General features: G+C 42.5%; 1 protein-coding gene across 1 annotated transcript in view; it reads right to left on the bottom strand.

The window, feature by feature from the left end:
• The window catches only part of abcc12 (ATP-binding cassette, sub-family C (CFTR/MRP), member 12), a 124469-nt gene that overhangs the window by 71255 nt on the left and 37869 nt on the right, over positions 1-15345 (bottom strand). Inside the window, exons 7-14 of the mRNA XM_078544329.1 lie at positions 12846-12993; positions 12312-12460; positions 12095-12202; positions 11680-11964; positions 11524-11595; positions 9382-9506; positions 996-1068; positions 689-892 (exon numbers count right to left, since the gene is read on the bottom strand). Of these exons, the coding sequence (XP_078400455.1) occupies positions 689-892; positions 996-1068; positions 9382-9506; positions 11524-11595; positions 11680-11964; positions 12095-12202; positions 12312-12460; positions 12846-12993 (1164 nt within the window). The remainder of the gene's footprint in view (positions 1-688; positions 893-995; positions 1069-9381; positions 9507-11523; positions 11596-11679; positions 11965-12094; positions 12203-12311; positions 12461-12845; positions 12994-15345) is intronic.

The raw sequence follows: 15345 nt of genomic DNA, 5'->3' as shown, positions 1-15345 counted from the left end.
ATGCACCAAACTAAATTCAGTGAAGATTGCATAGAAGCTTAAAAATATAGTTAACATTCACAGTTGATTTAATTTCCAACCGAACACAGTACCAGGGAACTATTCTGCACCCTTGGTGTAGGCCTCTGTTTTTTTCTCCACCAGGTTGTTGGGCCACTAGAAACGGTTTTTCCTGTTTCCCTTTTTACCTACCTAGCCCCTACCCCTTCATCTATTTATATACTGTCTGTGTCTCGTAAATACCTATTATTTCTTTGGTTTCTCTCATGATGCCTCCCATTGTCTCATATTAAAATTATTTCTGTCTTTTAAGCCTCTCCTGTTCTCCACAAGAACCTTATAGATTATTCTATTTCTTTACCTGTGTATTTGTGTGTTTTCCCTTTTTCCTTTCCCTTGTTCCATTCACTCTTAAATGGTGTTCAAGTGTAATTGCTCCCAGTTCTAACAAGTGTCCATACTCAAAAGTTCCTGTTTGTTCTCTGACCTGACCCGTGTCTTCAGTGCTCCCTGTTTTTGTATTATGCTTTATCTTTGGTGATGATGTCACATTTCTGATATAGGCTAGGGAAATGTGACCTGAATTATCACAACTTCTACACATTTAATGGAGAATTTAATGTTAAATCCTCATCTCAAAATGTGCTGGTCCCCCCCAGTGACAAATGTAAAATTTTCAGTCTATTACCTGCAGCTGGTGAGTGACTAGAATCACTGTTTTCTCCCGAAGTGCTGTTTTGACACACTGCTCAAAGATGTGTTTTCCAACATGGGCATCCACAGCTGATAAGGGATCATCCAACAGATAAATATCTTGGTCTGAATACACAGCTCGAGCGATGCTAATTCGTTGTTTCTGCCCACCAGACAGGTTGATCCCTCTTTCCCCTATCTTTGGTTTAATTAAAAAATCTATTAGCATTTTCATTTACTGTGGAATATCTGATCAAATGTCTCTGAGATTTGTCTTCTGGTTGTTAACTAAAGTTTCTTACTTCAGTTAAATCTCCAAAGGGGAGTATGGTCAGGTCTTGTTCTAGACTGCAGACTCCAATCACCTTCTTATACCTGTAGGTTTATAAAGAAGTTAAACATGATTGGGAAATGTTCTATAGCTAAATCACTCATTTTTTTCCCCAATATAAACAAATACAGAGCTAGCACAATCACAAAGTGGAGAATATTCCCCAGTCACACAGTGCAACACATCCCCTAATCACAGAGTGCGACACATGCCCCAGTCACACAGTGAGACACATCCCTCAGTTAGATAGTGCAACACATCCCCCAGTCAGACAGTGCAGCACATCATCCAGTCACACAATGCGACACATCCCCCAGTACACAATGCGACATATCCCCCAGTCACACAGTGTGGCACATCCCCCAGTCACACAGTACAGCACATCCCTCAGTTACACAGCGCAACACATCCCCCAGTCACACAGCTTAATCCATCCCTCAGTCACACAGTGCGATGCATCCCTCAGTCACACAGTGTGACTCATCCCCCAGTCAGACACTGCAGCACATCCCCCAATCTCACAGTGCATCCCTCATTCACAGAGTACGACACATCCCTCAGTCACACAGTACGACACATCCCTCATTCACAGAGTACGACACATCCCTCAGTCACACAGTACGACACATCCCCCCAGTCACACAGTGCAACACATCCCCCAGTCACACAGTGCAACACATCCCCCAGTCACACAGTGCAACACATCCCCCAGTCAGACAGTGCAATACATCCCCCAGTTACATAGCGCAATACATCCCCCAGGCACACAGCGCAATACATCCCCCAGTCACACAGCGCAATACATCCCCTAGTCACACAGCGCAACAGATTCCCCAGTCACAGAGTACAATACATCCCCCAGTTACACAGCGCAATCCATCCCTCAGTCACACAGTACGATACATCCCCCCAGTCACACAGTGCAACACATCCACCAGTCACACAGTGCAACACATCCCCCAGTCACACAGTGCAACACATCCCCCAGTCACAGAGTGCAACACATCCCCCAGTTACATAGTGCAATACATCCCCCAGTCAGACAGTGCTGCACATCCCCAGTCAGACAGTGCTGCACATCCCCCAGTCACACAGTGCAATACATCCCCCAGTCACACAGTGCAATACATCCCCCAGTCACACAGCGCAATCCATCCCTCAGTCACACAGTGCGATACATCCCCCCAGTCACACAGTGCAACACATCCACCAGTCACACAGTGCAACACATCCCCCAGTCACACAGTGCAACACATCCCCCAGTCACACAGTGCAATACATCCCCCAGTCACACAGCGCAATACATCCCCCAGTCACACAGCGCAATCCATCCCTCAGTCACACAGTTTGACTCATCCCCCTGTCACACAGTGTGACTCATCCCCCAGTCAGACACTGCAGCACATCCCCCAGTCTCACAGTGCATCCCTCATTCACAGAGTACGACACATCCCTCATTCACAGAATACGACACATCCCTCAGTCACACAGTTTGACTCATCCCCCTGTCACACAGTGTGACTCATCCCCCAGTCAGACACTGCAGCACATCCCCCAGTCTCACAGTGCATCCCTCATACACAGAGTACGACACATCCATCATTCACAGATTACGACACATCCCTCAGTCACACAGTACGACACATCCCCCCAGTCACACAGTGCCACACATCCCCCAGTCACACAGTGCAACACATCCCCCAGTCAGACAGTGCAGCACATCCCCAGTCACATAGTGCAATACATCCCCTAGTCACACAGCGCAATACATCCCCCAGTCACACAGCGCAATACATCCCCCAGTCACACAGTACAATACATCCCCCAGTTACACAGCGCACTACATCCCCTAGTCACACAGCGCAATACATCCCCCAGTCACACAGCGCAATCCATCCCCCAGTCACACAGCGCAACAGATCCCCCAATCACACAGTGCAGCACATCCCCCAGTCTCACAGTGCGATACATCCCCCAGTCACACAGTGCAACACATTCCCCAGTCAGAGAGTGCAACACATCCCTCAGTCTCACAGTGTAACACATCCCCCTGTCAAACAGTGCGACACGTTCCCTAGTCAGATTGTGCAGCACATCCCCCAATCACGCAGTGCAACACATCCCTTGGTCACACAGTGTAATTATTTGTATTGATCTTAGCTAATTTACAACGTAACTGAATCGAGCAACATTACTGAGATAAAGAAATTACAATCTGCAAGTAATGGAAATATGGAAGCTAGGGATTTCCAGACCATCAAAAGCATTCAGCATGTTCTTCACAGATCAGTAGAAACAGATCCTAGCAATCATAAAACATTTATTCTCAGAACCTTGACTAACCTACAATTGTAGATTCTATTCCAACTGTGCCACAGGACACAGTTTCAAGATTGCAAGTGGTTCTGTGCAGTCACCTTATAACCTGAAGCAGAGGATGCAGGATCTTCTCTGGCTTACAGACTTTTTGAATTACTGAACCAATGTTTGAAGAGACAGCAGTTTTGAGTGGAACTGACAGTGTGCTAAACATGAACTTATCTTGTATCTGTCTATATACTATTAAACTACCAGTCAGTAAAATATAACTAGAGTATCCAAGCACAAAGCAAAACACAATTCCTGACATACGAATAGATTGTCTGCTGGTTGCACTGGGGAAGTCGGTTGAAGAGACTGTGGGCATATTTTGTATCTAAACCCTTCTGCCTACAATTTTTTATGCAACTACATTTAGAGTGTGAGAGTATCTATGCACAATTAGAGCCATATCTTCAGTCATGCCCTTGAATACATATAAAAAGTACTTGCATCACTAATTTTCACATGGAATTTCCCTATTGTCTGCCATAACTTTAGCAGAAGATCCATGAAGACAGCATATATGAAGAAACAATGTATAAGCTGTTTTTGAAGATTTACTTCAGGGCTTCTATGGCTTTTCCACCAGTGGATGATTGGGAATATTTTTACAGAGGCTCAACCCCTGGATGAGTTTCCCAGTTTTTATCAGCTGATTATCTTGTCCAATTACATTGCAGTAGGACCAGAACAAGTTGTACACAATATTTTTAGCATTGAGAAGGCTCAAACTAGTTTTCTCTCACAAGGACGGGTCGAAACCAGGGGCACCATCAGTGGATACAGAATCAATTATGGTTTTCAAGAGGAAATTGGATAATTAGCTGAAAAGAAAAAATAATGCAGGGCTGTGGGGGAAAGACAGGAAAGTGGGACTAGCTGAGTTGCTCATGCAGAGAGCTAACATGATAATGATGGGCTGAATGGCCTTCTTCTGAGCTCTAACCATTCTATGAAATGGTCCCAGTATTTTAAGACATCCCTTCAGTAAAGGATACAGGCTTGCTGTATTTTCTGTCTCCCTCGCCCCCTCTGTGAATTCCCTGTGACATTTCCAAGCAAGCAGGAAGTATACATGAATAATGATAATGACATGACCTCAGAATATAATATGAAATTGTACTCTGTTCCATTTTGCAAATAGTTCATTCACAGTGATCCAATCCTATTGACTTTAGCACCAGGATCGGAAAATCCATAAAGACATCTTGGGCTGAATTTTTTGCCTGTCAGGCGGGCGGGCCCGACCCAATCTCCAGCTGATGGGGAGCCGATCCTCGCTGGAGAAGCGGGCCCTGCCACCATTTTATGTGGGTGGGCCAATTAAGGCACGCCCAGCGTGACGTCCGGCAGGAAGCACTATGCACTTCCTGTGCGGGTGGGTGGGGGATTCCCCAAAAGCGAGAGTGCGCTCTTTCGCGCAAGCGCACGATCGAGCGCCCATCTCCCTGAGGCAAAGTGCTGCCTCAGGGAGATCACTGAAAGGTTTTCAAAGTTTAAAAATAGAAAAATAAAAAAAATCATTAACATGTCCCCCTCATGTGACAATGTCACACGAGATGGGACATGTTAATAAAGTGCACAAAAACTTTAATAAACACTTTTAAAACAGACGAAACCTCATCCCGCCAGTGGATGAGTTTTCATGTTTTTTCAGAAGCCCGCCGGGGCTCCTTGCCTGCCCGCCAACCTCAAGGTTGGATGGGCAGGTCCTTTAATTGTTTCAATTATCCTGTCAATGGCCTCAATTGGCCATTGACAGGTCAGCGGGCGGACAGCTGATTGTGCTGCGCCCCCGCCCTCCTGAAGATTTAAATGGGGCAGGATGTCGTCGGGGGGAACCTCCGAAGTCATCCTGCGTCATTTTCGCGTTGGCGAGCGGGACCCGCCCCCTTCTTGCAGATGGAAAAATTCAGCCCCTTGTCTATTTATATGGGGACAGACGTAGCTGCCTTTATTTGCTAAATTCAGTTTTTGTTGCCTTTGGTCATCCTATGCAATGTACTGGTTTTTATTCTGTATTAGTAAACGTTAATGTTACTACAGTTACAACAATAAAGCTTATAAAGCAACGCTTTACAACATAGTCATTAATGAGTGTGGTGCCAAAATCTTTACATGTTGATCATCATTGTTATACAGCAAGTTGTGATCTGGAATGCACTGCCTGAAATGGTTGTGAAAGTAGGTGCAATAGTAATTTTAAAAAGGAGTGAGATAAATAATTTAAAAGGGGAAAAAAAACGCAACACTATGGGGAAAGGGCTGAAGAATGGATCTAATTAAATTGCTCTTTCAAAGAGCCAGCACAGACCTGATGGGCTAAATGGCTTTTTTCTGTGATCTATGATTCTATAATATGATTTTCTGGATTCCAAGATGCCATTAATTTTTTGCAACATGAATAATCTAAATACTCTTTATTGGTATCACACTTCTCTCTCCTTTTCCCAACAAAATCTTCTAAACAGTAAGAATGTAAGTCACCTAAATGAATCAATGTAACAGACTTGCGTTACCTAAGGGGACGGGATATAAAGTGATATATCAAACAAAAACAAATTCAAGCAGACAGCAGTGCTACATCATAAAGTATCGTGCAAAGATTTGTAGGTGTGCTGAGAAAAAATTGCTCAATTTCTAAAAAGAGACTTAATTCAAGCTGTGTTGTGAGCTAGTACCTAATGGGGTAATTTACAAGCACACCCTGGCAGTGGGGTAGCTCACCCGCCCCAGTATAATTTTAGCCAATCATGAGAAGTTAAAGAAAACAATTAATGCAGAGTCTCACAGAACTACTTGCCAGAGAGAGAAAAAAAATCACTTCAAAATGAGCAGGTGTGTATTTGTGTGTGTGTGGGGCGGTGGGGGGCATGTGGGGTGTGTGGGGAGCGATGTATTTAATTGATCTTTCACAACACCTGCCAGGCGCAGTAACCTGGAATTACAATGATCTTCTACAGAAATCGATTGGTGGGAAATATCAGGCACTGCACCTAGGATTTTTCAGCATGTGCTTCTGACAGACAAGGCTTTCTGCTGCCAGCCTGCACGGAAAGTTTTTCCCATGTGTATGACACTCCTCTCAATCAATAGGTAAAATTAAGTAATGGACTGAAGATGAGTATAGCCTTCCATTATTTCCAATAATTATAGCAGCTTTTAAGTTCACATTGGGATATGTAGTTTCACATATTTATAACCAATTTGGAACAAATGCAGTTTTACATTATTGGATAATATAGCTCTTTTGTTGGTTATGATGTTGGGAAATGATTACTTGTTTGATATTGAAACTGAAGTTAAGCTAAAGAAATTGTAATATTAGCTTCCAAACCAAAGGGACAAATCAGTTGAATGAGAGGAATTTGGGGCAGGATTTTTCACTCAGCGTGCAGGTGTGTGCCCAACACGCAGGAGTGTAAAATAGTGCGTGATGACATTGAGCGAGCGTCCCGTGTCATCGCGCACTCGTGCAACACATTAATGCCATTAATGCCTATTAAGGCTATGAATGTATTAATTAACTGGGATTTTTCACTGCCCATCCAACATTATGGTTGGTAGGCGGGCGAATCAGCCAGACGGCCTTTGGGTTTTTAAGGAAACCTCATCCAAGAGTGGGATGAGGTTTCCAATATTAATTTAAAAGAAATAAAAATGTTTGAGCAGAGTTTTTATAATCCATATGTTTAGGTGAGTGAGTCTGAGTGTGGACATTTTCACCAGAATCTTCTGTTCAGCCTGACCCGCAAAATGACAGCGGTGAGGTCGGGCGTGCGTCCCGACGTCACTGTGCGTCATTCCAATCTTCAGTTCGGCAGGTGCACATTGGAGTTGGCTCCGTGCCCGCTGAACTGTCAAAGGCCTGTTAAGGCCATTAATTAACTAATCAAAGTGATTGTCAGGGCTGCCCGCCCAGCCTTAAAGTTGGTGGGCAGGCGAAGAGCCCAGGCGGCCTTTGCATTTTTCATGAAACCTCATCCATGAGTGGGATGAGGTTTCATGAAGTGTTTTATTAATTAAATAAAATGTGTTATTAAAATTCATAAACATGTCCCAGCTCATGTGACAATGTCACACGTGAGGGGACATGTCTGAGTAATTTTATTTTTCCTTTTTTCCAATGTTTTATTATTAAATTAATCTCCCTGAGGCAGCTCTGTTCTTCAGGGAGATTTCTGCACGCGAAAGAGCGCAGGCCCCGACTCTCACCCCTCCCCCCCGCCTGCACAGTTAGCACTGAGCACTTCTGGGTGCGTGTCACGCTGGGCGGGCCTTAATTGGCCCACCCACGTAAAATGGTGGCACGCAGCCGATCGTAGGCGGCGATTGGCTCTGCATCCGCCTGCGCCTGCTCCCGGCCGGCCCGCCCGATGGGAAGAAAATTCTCCCCCTTGTTCTGCATTTTGAAATCTTTATTCGATGCTTTTAAATTCTTCAGCTCCCTCAGGCAGCTCTCTGCCTTCAGGGACCTTTCATTGCGCACTCCCCTGCGCCTGTGCAGACTTCAATTCTTGCTCTCCTCCCACTCCCACCCCGGCAGCGCTGTGCCTTTCAGCGTGCCTTTCACACTGGCTGGCCGTTAATTGGCCAGCTGGTGTGAAATTGCGGTCAGGGGCCAATCGCGGGAGGCGGGCTGTTTCCCAGCCGCTCCCGGGCCTGCCCACCATGCTTGCCCAATGACCTCAAAATTTTACCCTTGGTGTTTTTCGGGCTGATAACAGTAAAATATTGACTGTATCTGCTTCAGGCAGCAGCTGAAAAAGGTCAACTACAAGCGCTTGAACTTTTCTGAAATTTCCAAATATCATCGAATGCCATATTGGCTGAATGATTGGCATCCTTGATATCGGCCAGATTTTTAAATTTTTCCCCAGCTCTTTGCTCAATGGAGTCTACTGTATTTTGTCTGTTTTTTTTTTCCAGCCTTCCTTCTACCTGCACCATCCTGTAAATTACTTCATTTCTTTAATTTTTCTCAAGTTTCCTATTGTCTGAAGCTAACATCTTCTTTGCAACTTAATAATTTCCTCTTCTCCACGTAAAGACTTCACAAGCCATTCTATTTCTTTTCTTGTGTGCCCTTTTGAGTGTGTGTGTGTGTGCGTGTGTGTGTATGTCTCCATGCTCTAATGTGTGCATGTGTCTGCTTTTACAGCACTTTCCTTGGTTGCTTTTCATCTGTAATATTCTCTTTGTCCTTTAATAGTTAGTGCCCATTATTTGACTGAGATTATTCCATTCACAATTTCTTTCTGGACTGGTTGTTTTATTTTCAAGATATCCCTTCTTTTTCTGTCTATTAATGGTTTTTCTGTAATTTAGTTTTCAATTTTGAAGAGTCTGCATTTTAAAAAATTGGCCTGCTCTCTCCATACATGCTGCATGGTTTGCTGAGTATACCCAGCATTTGCTGCTTTAATTACAAGATAAAAAGCACATTTAATAAAAACTGATATAGACCCACAAAGAAATCTGTAACAATATTAAAACCACTGTCTCAGTCTACTCCTTGTAATTTTAAAAATTATTTTGGGTTCTGATCTTTTTCAACTTGCTAAATAAAGTACTTATACTTATAACTTAGGTCTAATGCAGAATGCCATCACACTGAGTTACAGATGCACAGAACCAGATAACTTTTCCAGTCATATGATTATAAACAATTGCAACTTGGTTATAGTTTTGGTTTGGATGCAGAAATATAATTGCGCTCCTCAAAGTATTAAAGTGAAAGGCTTTAATCAGTTACTGTGATATTTTCAATTTCACTTTCAAATCAATCAGGCTACCCAGAGAGCACTGGTTGGCTTATCCTGAATATGATATAGGCTGAAAAAGATCAATAGAATCGGGACATGTTAACAAAGGGGTGCATTTGAAGCATTGATGATTACTTTCTGAAGGGTGATTGCTCCCAATTAAATTTTGCTTCCTCAGTATTTCACAATATCAAAAAAATGCAATAGATTACATCAATCCAGCAAGCATACCTTCCCTCATCATACATCTTTCCAAATAATATGTTTTCTCTGACATTCCCATGAAATATCCAAGCTTGCTGAGATACAAAAGCAAATGATCCATTGATAGCTACCGTTCCATTATGTAAATTCATCTGCAATAGGGGACAAAATACAAGTTATAAATGATCATCCATAACTCTGGTAATACCTTTCTACTTTTCAAAATTGTGGGTCAAATATAATTAAAAATATCCCTTGAATTCATTCGCCCAGAGTTTTTGGCACCTTGTGGTGAAATGCTATAGTTGGATTTTTTTCCCTCACCCATCAACTCCAATTAGAATGACACTGCAGATTGCTGGAAATGTGATAAAAGCAAAATACTGTGGATGTTGGAGATCTGAAATAAAAACAGAAAATGCTGTATAAACTTAGCAGGTCTGGCAGCATCTGTGGAGAGAGAAACAGAGTTAGCGTTTCGGGTCCGTGTGACTCGAAGAAGAGTCATATGGGCTCGAAACAGTTAACTCAGTTCCTCTCACTACAGATGCTGCCTGACCTGCTGTATTTTTCCAGCATTTTCTGCTTTTATTGCTGGAAATGTGAATTGAAAACGACACTGTGGTCAGAGAGGCATCTGAAACCTTGTGAAATACAGCACTAATAGACTATCTCCTTAATCAATTAAATTTAAGGATAGTGAGCAAAACAGAGAGATTAATTGAGAAGTAAATAGGGTGAATTAAAGTCAAGTTAGATATAGAAAGAGAAATAAAGTGAGGGAAAGAAAGCTTTGATTTACCGAGAAAGAAAGAAACAATGGAAAAGTAAGAAAACCAGTAGAAAAATAAAAATGCAGAACAAAACACACACAAGAGAAAATAATAAAATCAAACAATTTGATTTTGAATATGGCTTGGTAATTCCAGGTGTGCTATTGGACATACAGTGGTATGAAACTCCTCCAGGTGCTTCCTTTGTGCCAGGCATGAAATTAGAGTGGCTCTTTGCCATCCATTCAGGAGAGCAGGAGGGAAGTGTGGCTGAGTTCTTTGAAAGTGCATTTCTTTCCTAATGCTGCTCCTCCTGGGGATTGACTGTTGCTTGTTTTCTTCTGGTGGAGCCCATCGACAGCCCATTCTCCCCACGGGGAGAATTTTTCTCGTCCACACAAGGCAGGGGCAGGAGGGACAGTAACATGAGGAATGAGGGAGAGAGGCATGCTGGATCGGCTCCCCAACCATGTTCCACTGTTGGGGACTTTTACCAGGCTTTGGACAGGTTTCCCGCCACAAGGAGGGAAATTAGGGTCATATTAAGGGGTTTTTTAACCAGGCCATTTTGCTGATAGCAGAACAATCCCAGGGAGGCCATCAGCTGAATGAAGACAGCCTCCTGGTGACATGCCGGGGGGGAGGGGGGGTGCGGATTTTTTTATCCATGGAGAGGAGGTGGTGGCAGGGGTGGGCGCAGGCAGGGAAGGCAACAGCTATGCCCTCAGCAATTACCTCAGAGGGGTTGCTCCTCATCAGTACAATTTTTATGTTTTTTTTAAATTTCCTTCAGCCTACCTGGTGTAGGTTGCAGGGCCCCTAGCTTCTCAGCAATGGCCACGGTTCCTGATGGCGCGGCTGAGACTTCGAAGCTGCTAGCCCTCTGATTGGGTAGGCAGCTCTAAGGGCAGGTGACAATCCTGCACAGGACAGCAACCCTGGTAGCTACTTATTCATGAGCTTCTACCTGTAAAATCAAGGAGGAAGCCCCTTCGGCCAGCTATGCATGTTGCCGACACGCATTTCTGGCTGCTGTTGGGACTCTGACATTTTTGGGAAAATCCTGCCTCACTTTCTACTGCTTCTGCAAAGTTCTAGCATAAGTTATGTGGTACCTGCTTCGCTATAACTTTATCATACGTAAATTTTGATATTCAACCAACTTATATTATGGACAAAATAAAACATATAGATCTGATCACATGTATTAAACAATGTGATTGTGTGAAAGAATTTCAGAAAGGTTTAACTTTATTTTATACTTTGCTAATATGTATTGAAGTCAAACTATTTTGACCTAAGTATGTACACTTTAATTTTTAAAACATTTTTATTTCTCCTCACATGGTATTAATAGTCTTCATTTTTGTTACTAAATAATCCAGAATATGCATACCTGTCCCAATAGTGCAGATATTAAAGAGCTTTTTCCACTTCCCACATTTCCACAAACTCCTAAAAGTGACCCCTGGAAAAAATATCTTATGTTATTTATTAGGCTTCTTGGACATTTCCTCAAAAACAAGATGTGCTAATATCTGTGATAATGTACCTTCTCCAAACAGAAGCTAACATTCTTAAGAGTCATTGATCCAAGGCCGTCTTTCTCTGTTGATGCTTCAGGTGTCATTTCTGGCACTTGACCAGAAATATTGGACTCATTTGTTCCATTTGCAATAAAAACATCTTTTCCTTTGGTAATCTTGTTGGCTGGATTAGATTCTCCGTTGCCATTTGTATTGTCCCATGAGAGTGAAGCATTTTCCATCAGCACTGCATATGGAGAGTCTTGCAGATTTTTCACATATACAACAGGATCTTTCATGAGCAGTATTTTCTAATAATGGAAAAGCAATATAGAAATCTGAATGGGAATATTGAGAATTGTTTAATTATGCTTCTGAAAACAACTTGTATATATATTTAAAGCAATAAATGTAAAATTATTTGCAAAGGTACTGGTTTACCTCTAGTCTTTGTAAAGAAACTCTAGCCTCTGCGAATGCTTTAACTGAAAACGGCATGCTGCCCAATGTAAATTTCATTGCGTTGAAAACGGCGATCACAGTAAATGCCTACAGTGATGAGATAAATGAGTTGTAAAGTTTAAAGAAATGAATTTGCAATTGGTCAGGATTACCTTTCACTCAGTGCATAATCAACATTCTCTCCATTCACTCTTACCGTGGATGCTGTCAATTCATATCCCAGCAATGTGTGCACAACAAATGTAAGGACTGTGGCCAATGTTGGTACAATAGGGGCAATTGAATTATTCACACTCTGAACATATCCTGCTTTTTCCAATATCTTTCGTTCATCTTGTCGCACATCTGTTTTAAAAAATGAGTAACATAAATTGTCCACATCAACACTGGGTTTAAAGTCTTGTAAGATCCAAAGAGCTTATATATCATTTAAAATGTGCATTATTTGAAAGTCTTCCTCCTTGGTAATGATGTTTTATCATGGTTTAAATATTAAAGAAAATATAAAGCCACTATAATGTTTGCTTTAAATACAATATATACAAAGGAAATTGTTAGACACAACTTTCACAATGGCATCAAAAAATAGTGGTCACTTTAAAACAACTTTTTATATGGAACAGGTTTGTATTTAAAAGATGATCTTACATTGTATGTAAATTTGATGTCAAGATCAGGTGAAAACAACATGCTTCTAATGAATAAATAACTGAAGATTGTTTTATCTTACCATGAATAGAATGTGCAAACGATTTTTCCCATGCATACATTTTTATCAGTTTTATATATGTCAACACTTCATTCATTAATCGCACCCGAGTGTCTGTCTGGCCAATGGCTTTGCGTCGGAATGCTGTGGTAAATTGTGCCATTAGCATCTAAAACCAATAAAAATCACAGCTAAATGATCTATTCCAATGTTCCTGTATACCAATTTCATAAAAACAGTTTCTAAACTTCAAGCTATTTGATTGGGGGAGAGCACACAAGAAAATATCAGCTGAGGACAAATGGAACACCTTTCAGGGCATACTTCCAAGCATGAGGATGAATTTATACCATTGACAAGGAAATGCAAGTTAAGTAAAGGTGCTACTAGGTAGATTAATAAGGCAACATGAAGTGAAATAAGTAAGAAAGACATACTTTATAGAACCTTTGGAGAGAACAATGAAGGAAAACACTGGGAAGAAAACAGGAACATACAAAAAATGTAAAGAAGACTGTCAAGGTGTTAATGGCAAGCTAGCTATTATGATAGGTGCAGAAAACAATCATCACAGTAAAAAATACTTCCAGTTTTATAATGGCAAGTGTTTCAGAAAAAAGGGAAATGCAAAATGATTATCTCATTAGTTTATAAGTATTCATTAGAGAAAATACTAGTAACATGTCACCCATCGTTAATGGTTCTCTAGCTAAACTTAATGACATTAATATCGTTCAGATGGACATCCTAGATATGAGCAATCACAGAATCACAGAATTTTCACGGCACAGAAGGAGGCCATTTGGCTCATCATGTCTGCGCCAGCTCTCCATATGAGTATTATGACCAAGGGCAGAATTTTGCCATCGGTGAGCAGGGGGCAGGGCCCGCTTGCTGACACATAAAATGACACGGGATGATGTCGGACGGAACCCCCAACGTCATCCCGGTCCATTTAAATTTTCAGGAAGGTGGGGACGCAGCAAAATCAGTTGCGGGCCTGCCGACCTGTCATGGGCCAATTGAGGCCATTGACAGATCAATTAAAGCACTAAGCGTACCTGCCCGACATTGCCACATGAGGGGGACATGTTAGGGAATTAATTTTTTTCTATTTTTAATCTTTTTAAAACTGTCAGCGATCTCCCTGAGGCAGCACTTAGCCTCAGGGAGATATGCGCTCTTTCGTGCGCGTGTGCGAAAGAGTGCACTCTCGCTTTTGGGGAATCCCCCCTCCGTCCGCACAGGAAGCGCATTGTGCTTCCTGCCAGATGTCACACTGGGCGGGCCTTAATTGGCCCACCCACGTAAGATGGTGGCGGGGCCTGCTTCTCCGGCGGGGATTGTCTCCCCGCCCGCTGGAGATTGGGTCGGGCCCGCCCGCCCAACAGGCAGAAAATCCTGCCCCTAGTGTCATTGCTCTGTCTTTTCCCTGTTCCCCCGCTGTAATGAGCTGATAAACAACGAATCCTCATAGATGGATCCTACATACCTGAGAATGTAAAGTGAGTACAGCAACAAAAAAGACCTTGGGTGGAATTTTCTGCTCCCATCAATGGTGGGAATCGTAGCGGGCAGAGGCACAAAATTTAGTGTGATTGAAAAAGTCAGTTTCCCGCCAGCAGCAAAATACTTTGTAATTTTGTTGTCCCAAATTTGATGGCTGGTTAAAGGTGGGTCGAGTTTCCCGTTGATCTATGTCAGGAACCATATTTGTATTCATTTGCATCTCATGAATGCTCATGAAATGGCCAACTTACTGGAATTATGTTCCCCCTCCAAATGAAGTGCCCCACCATTGGATAATTAGAATGGTCTGTTTCCCGACTGTATATAAATGGCGTAATGTCTGGACCATTCATGTGCGGCTCTCCAATACTCACCGCAGAGTATCTCGCATCATCTCTGTTTGCTGTGCCCTGCACAACCTAGCAGTGTAAAGGGGGAATGTGTTACCACAGGGAGGCATAGAGGAGCTAGATATCTCCTTGGATGAGGAGGATGTTGAAGTGGGATGAATCTGAAGAGGGCGAAGATTCAGTCAAGCCACATGAGGATGCCATTGCACAGGCATGATGTGGCAGATGTGTCCGTGACAACCTCATAGCTACAAGATTCCAGGAGGAATAAGGTGAAGACAGGTTGTTATGAGCACAGTTCTCTTCATGCTTCGATGCAGGGAATACTACAACACCTTCATTGTCATCCTCAACAGATCACAAAAGGATATTCTGAAATATGTCCTTAAATGTCTGCCACTGTACCTCTATTGACCTATCCCTTAACTTAATTTCCCAGTTCACCTTAGCCAGTTCTGTCTTCATGCCCCCATAATTTTCCTTATTTAAGTTTCAAACACTAGCCTTGGATCCACTCCTCTTTCCCTCAAACTAAATGTGAGATTCAATCACGTTATGATCACTAGGGGCACCTTCACTATGAGGTAATTAATTAATCCTGTCTAATTTCCCTTTGCCAGGTCCAGCATAGCTTGTTCTTTGGTAATAAAGCATGCTGCTCT

The sequence above is a fragment of the Cetorhinus maximus genome, chromosome 6, assembly GCF_964194155.1.
Source record: "Cetorhinus maximus chromosome 6, sCetMax3.hap1.1, whole genome shotgun sequence".
In the NCBI taxonomy this organism is placed as follows: Eukaryota; Metazoa; Chordata; class Chondrichthyes; order Lamniformes; family Cetorhinidae; genus Cetorhinus; species Cetorhinus maximus.
This window is presented reverse-complemented; position numbering and strand designations above follow the sequence as displayed.